This window comes from Pocillopora verrucosa, chromosome 11 (genome assembly GCF_036669915.1).
Source record: "Pocillopora verrucosa isolate sample1 chromosome 11, ASM3666991v2, whole genome shotgun sequence".
NCBI lineage: Eukaryota > Metazoa > Cnidaria > Anthozoa > Scleractinia > Pocilloporidae > Pocillopora > Pocillopora verrucosa.
Genome location: NC_089322.1, coordinates 1,971,372 through 1,977,420, shown reverse-complemented (window position 1 = coordinate 1,977,420; position 6,049 = coordinate 1,971,372). Strand labels below are relative to the sequence as shown.

At 39.5% G+C, this 6,049-nt stretch overlaps 1 protein-coding gene across 1 annotated transcript; it reads right to left on the bottom strand.

Annotated features, from left to right (window-relative positions):
- Positions 1-1,712: 1,712 nt before the first annotated feature.
- Positions 1,713-3,778, bottom strand: LOC131769419 (uncharacterized skeletal organic matrix protein 5-like). The gene is made up of 4 exons (XM_066158515.1): positions 3,580-3,778; positions 3,362-3,407; positions 2,669-2,801; positions 1,713-2,363 (listed from the first exon to the last, which is right to left on the bottom strand). The coding sequence occupies exons 1-4, from the start codon at positions 3,722-3,724 to the stop codon at positions 1,848-1,850; spliced, it is 840 nt and encodes a 279-aa protein (XP_066014612.1). The 5' UTR covers positions 3,725-3,778; the 3' UTR covers positions 1,713-1,847.
- Positions 3,779-6,049: the final 2,271 nt, after the last annotated feature.

Sequence of the window (6,049 nt, the reverse complement as noted above, 5' to 3'; positions counted from 1 at the left end):
CACGCGTGATGATAGTTACAGCCTAGTTTGTATGATTATAATCAGTGCTTTCACTATAATTTAACCGTATCATATGAATTGTGCAATGTACTAGCTTAATGAGGATATAGCTTCGCGTATCGTATTTCTGTGGGACAAAAAGCAATGTGACCATTTATACACATAGTGCTCGAATACAGTAATAAAGCTTATATTGGCTCTCCGTGAGTTACCAACCCATTTGACTGTGGTTGTCGTGTTGTGCAAGTTCCTTTAACGGTTTAGAAAATAATTTTCATGTGTGCGAACGCAGTGAGTTAAAATGAAATGATCTATTCCTCTCCGGCCCCCCAGCATGAAGGGCTTTGAAAACACCATTCCTAGTTTAAATTTTTTTGTTCCATTTCACTCAGTGCTTTTTTACACCTTCTTCTAAGAAAAAACACTCCTTCAAAAGCGACAACCATGATAACTTACGTGAAGTGTCAATCAAAACTTAATTACGTTGGGACCCAGTCTCCGACAAAATAAGAAACTACCGTAGTTATTCGGTTATAAGGCGCACTCGGCTATAAGACGCACCCCCAATTCGGCAACTTCATCATTGCATGTTTTCAAACTGAAAATATCGCTAAAATACTTGGTTATAAGGCACACCGTTGTTTGGGGAGTAAAGATCAGTCAAGTTTATTGTAAATTCCCTCATAAACTTACAAAAAAGCGAAAAAGTCGCGTATTGATTATAGTTTACTGTTAATTAACAAAAGCAGAATTGTCGCACACGCGACCACGCGCACAAACAAAAGCCTTGATTAAACAAGAATCAACATACCGCCGAGAATGCAGGTCTCAGTGCACAAAGAAGGCTGGATGGATGAAGGTATTTATCTCTTCGCTTGTTTATTTTCGTTTTGTTTTGTGACGTGTCAAATTACTGAGCACGTGCTCTCGAGCACGTATCATATCTATGCAAATTTGACTTCGCTCGTCTTTTCAGAACCACCATACTTATAAAAGTCAATGACCAACACTGTGTATCCTTTTATTTGCTTGAAATCGTACCAGTAACTGTGATGAAAAAATTTTTTTCGGGAAAATATTCGCCTATAAGACGCACCCAAACTTTGCTGGTAATTTTTAGTAGAAATTAGGAATTTCTTGAAAAAAACGGTGCGCCTTATAACTCAATAACTACGGTAGTATGAGGCCAAGAAGGTGGCAAATACACACTGAGAAATTATTTTACAAGGAAATTTTGCAAAAGGAATGATTTTTGCTTTGCAAGAAGTGCAGAAAAAACAAATCAGGTCCTAACTTTTTTGTCGCTAGTTTACTGATTGCGCCCTTAAAAAGGATATGGGACTGCAGCACGATTACGGAAGTCGGTCGAGTTAGGCGCCTATTCGACGACATAGTGGATGAATCAAAGATATGGTAAGTGTATTCATTGTTTTTGCATCTTTCGGTCTGAGGACCCCAGCCCCTCTCCATCAGGCGATAAATAACGAGAGGTCTGTCGTTTTCTTCCATTTATTTTGTGCAATTTTAGTTTTTTTTAATTTGGCCCTTGCTGAACGAATTATGATGTCAAGAAAAAAAAAGGCTCCCATAAAGACAGTGTATTGATATGATTTAAGGAAAGCAACTTCTTAGAGGGAGTAAAAGTTATACACCTACAGGAAATATTCTCCTTCGAGTAACTACAACACAGAAATTAAGAGGCATTATTTTGATTCATTGACCCACTTTTATTTTCCCTTCATTTAACAACAAAAGCAAAAACCCACATTTAAAATCCCCATTACTGAAATAAGAGCATGCTTTATGTCGCATGTAGCTTTTTACTTGAGCAGAGCAGTTCAGCGTCTTTACTGAACGAAAATGTATCCAAATGCCTTGATATTTTTGTTTCCGTTGTCTGGACCCCACGAGGCTCCGTTTCCACACGCGTTATTGAATCCTGACCCTCCTCCACCAAATCCGATAAAGGAATCAGGGGAATGACAATTTCCTTCTTGATTAGAGATGATTCCAATTCGAACCCGAGAATGAACGCTACTACTCACCCGCGAACTGAAGCCTTCTTGATTACAGTTGCGCTGGAGGGAGGCTTTGGGGCCAATCAGCTTCTTCCATGCATCACGGCCCAGCGAGGTAGCACGGTACTGACCATCAGCAATGAGGGTATACAGTGAGGCTGCTGCCCTATCCACTCGCAAGAACCTGGTTACTCCATCGACCTTCATACCGAGACAGATCTTGGTAAAGGACGTGCTCCAGTACGTTGGTAACAGGGTCTCCAAGTGATCCAACCCCGTTTCTCCATTTTCGGGAGAGATTGAAGACCTGGAACACCACGCTTTTGAATCGTAGTTAAAGTTGTGCTGCAAGATGAGGTAATTTTCAAGTTAGTGTCTAAACTAATCCGGTATTGCCCCAGTTTTGCTTCACTTCGCTCTATGAGTGCTTCATCAAACTCGCGCCAGAAAATACTGAGAGTGTCCACTACGCCCGTATTGCGTGCTGGTTGAGCGTGGCCCTTTAATATGATCTATAAAACATTCACTGACTTAAAAGAGACAATGGGAAGCAAACAGGAGTGAAAGAAGCGAGTCAAAGTTTTCATTCGACATTCTTGAAAAACTACGGTCCCAAGGGTGTACACCAGTTTAGAGGGGTTCCACTGTACCTTTGCACCATCAATCTTCATGACCAGCGTCCAGCCCCCACAACCGCAGTCTCCGAGCTCCCCATCCATGGAACAATACACAGACAGATATTTATTCCCAAGCTTGAGGTTATACGCCTTGTTCGGGCTGGCACTAATGAGAGAGCATCAGAGTGTTATATTCTTTGAATCCTACGAGGTAGTTCTTTGGAATGTCACGAGACGCAAAAAAGAAGCAGCACTGCGTGACATCGCAAAGAATACGCGGGGAAGTCTTGGCTCTGCCCTATTACGGTCAGCGAGAATAATACTGAGATAAACAAAATCAGGGTTAACAGGACGGAGACATGTCACAATTTCCAACGGGTGAAGACTTGTTACAAGGCTATTTAGGTATTTAAACTGTGCTCTTGATGTGTAGCCAAACAGGAGCCCAGATCTGCACCATCACGATATTAAAGAACAAACCCTACAAATCCAGCCGAGTTTACACTCTCTTAAATCACTCACACTGATCCTTACATGTAAAGGGGAAGAGATGTGGAATTCTCAACTGGCATAAATTATTTTTTATTTATTTTTCTTTTTTGCGCTTTTAGCTTTGTACATTATTTTTCCTCCAGTGCGCAATTTTTTGTAGAAGGATTTTCGCGATATGTTTGTTTGCCACCCACCCTCGTTCAGGCACAAATTTAACGATCGTACGTTCCTTACCTGTCTTTTTCATATATTTCTTTGCAGGAACTTGCGGGTGTTGGCTCTGAAGAGATGAGAAAAACTATCAGGCAATCGATCATAACTGGGTAACTAGCAAAATTCCAAACTATGTTAACAATAACTTTTAATCCAGCCGAAATTCAGAACCGACGGACCAAAAAAGCGGTGATGTAAAAGTAACGTTAAAACGACAAAAAAGATCTTCTACATCTTACTTGGCGGATAGCAGGCCTGTTTCTTCTTAATCAGGTCCTCAAGATGGGACAACTTGTTCAATATTCGGCGGAAAAGTTTCTTTTTCTTGCGAGCATCAGCGCCAATTGCGAGACAAACCAGAAAGATGAGCGCAAAAAATTTCATCGCTTTCGTCTTCTCACACTGTCTTGAATACCACTTGATTTCAGTGAGACTCGATGATAAGTGAGGAAGTTATAACAAACGCCAACTTATAAACACATGAATAGCCTCTGACATCTACCGTAATTTCTCTTTACTTGTGTTTATGTAGTATAGTAGTTTGCGGTACCAAAGCACTTTGAAAAAGTGATCTTGTACAAAATGCCAACCCTCTATACTACTTTCTATATGATGGAATTATTTGATGAGATCATTTGATGAAATCATTTGATAAAATTATCTGATAAAATCATTTAATGGCATCATTTTAAGGAGTCATTTTTTTATCACAAAGCGTTGGAATACCATAGGAGAATAGCAATATGATCTGACGGCATTTTTCCATTGGGTGACACAAAAACAGGAAGTTGATGATGTAATATATGAGGGAGTTTCCCGAGGAAATTAGTCATTAGATTGTCATGTGATAATCACTTCTGGGATGACAATGAGTGACAACATTCCTGGGGTTAGCATAATGATCAAAATTGTATTTCAACATTGTTGGGGGGCGGGGGACTTTTATGTAACTTTTTGGAAATGAATTTTAAAAAAAAATTCTTTCTGCTTTGTTAAGAAGAGTTACGATTACGAAAGGGAGGCGTGCAATTGTTAAACAAAAGATGTGAGAAAAGGTAAACTTAGTTTGTTGGTATTGTTTCAATGATCGACTGTCAAAAACAAAGTGATGATAAAGGGGATTATTACTGTTTATTTAAAGTTTTAAATTGGCCATTATGACAACTTTTTCCATTGTTCATGTCAAATGAGTCATGTTTTAACTTACGCTTGGAAAAGTGATATATCAGGCGTTGAATATTAGGCGAGTGTGCGCACAGCATTTTACTTGATCTAAAGTGTATATAAGATGTATTAAGTATTAAGACTTTCGTATTTTGAGGCAGACCACTTCTAAAACTGAACAAGATAACTTCACTAGGTAGGGGATGTCTTTTTTTTTTGTAATAACGTTACATGAGGCAATATTAATTATAAAATAATTAAAATAGTACGCGCGCTCTGATTGGCCATAAAACCATTTTACATGAGCGTATGTAAACACGGTTTTCGTTCCCCTTTGTTAGTTATTTTAGAAAAGAAATGTAAAATGGTTTCCGTGTTTACATAGCCTGATGTAAACACTTGGGAGGTTGGGAGAACACTCGATAAGCTGGAAACCACTCCGCTTCGCGTCGTGGTTTCCTACGCTTATCTCGTGTTCTCCCAACCTCTCGCGTGTTTACATCAAGCTATGTAAACAAGGAAACCAGTTTACATTTCTTCATTATAACATGGCCAGTAAATCTGTCTAATCAAATTCAATTGAGCGAGCGTGCTTCATATTCCTATTGTGCACGCTCATGACTTCAGCAAACAAATCCCTCGAGAAAACTCTTACGCATCTTTCGTGCTCTCCAAACTTCCCGCGTGCTTCATAACTCGATGAACGCACGCTGACTTATGAACCAATTGTTAAAAGTTCGGTGGCCGAAATGTTACTTTGAGCAAGTCAAAATAAGATGCTAGATTTCCACTTCTTAGAGCTAAGAGCTAGCGTTTGGAAAATTACGGCTTAGCTCTTTAGTATGTAAACTACTGAGATAGAAGTTACAAAGCAGATAGCTAGAAAGGAGAAATGTTGATGGCGCGATAAAAAATTACGTGCAAGTTGAAAGTTGAATGCCCGAGTTATGGAAACTTTCACGGGGTTTTTGCAGAAAAAGTCCTTTTTTGAAAAGTCGCTATCAGAACAATCCCTCGTAAAAAAGGCTGTGGTTATTCATCGTAGTGAATAACAATAAAAGCTTTTTTTTTTTTTCGTTTGTCTCACGATGAAGTCACTTGTGATGTAGATCGCGACGATTCGACTGCGTACTGCTAGTCTTCTTCAGGCGATGAGGTCGACTGGTCATGCGTGATGTTATAAAGCATGATGCTCTACTGTGATTAGCTGTTTTTCGACAGCTCTGATTGGTGCATTTTGATCCTTGCTGTTTCACTCAGTGATTTGCTCCCTCGCCGGTCCGCTGTCACACGGCTTTTCTGTTCTTGTGTTTTTTAATCGTGGGCATCCACGCTTCTGGAATTTATATTCCGCTATCCCTGTTGATGTTGTTAGGGTGAAGTCTTCTATGAATTGCCTTTTTGACTCTGTGCGTGTACTAATAAGGGTCACGATCAATAAACTTTACTTCGCTCCAAAAAATTCCCTGTATGTGACCTGCTCGTCTGATCAACGCAGTGTTCGGCCAAATATAAATCAATGGAAAAGTTTTGAGAAAAAAAAAA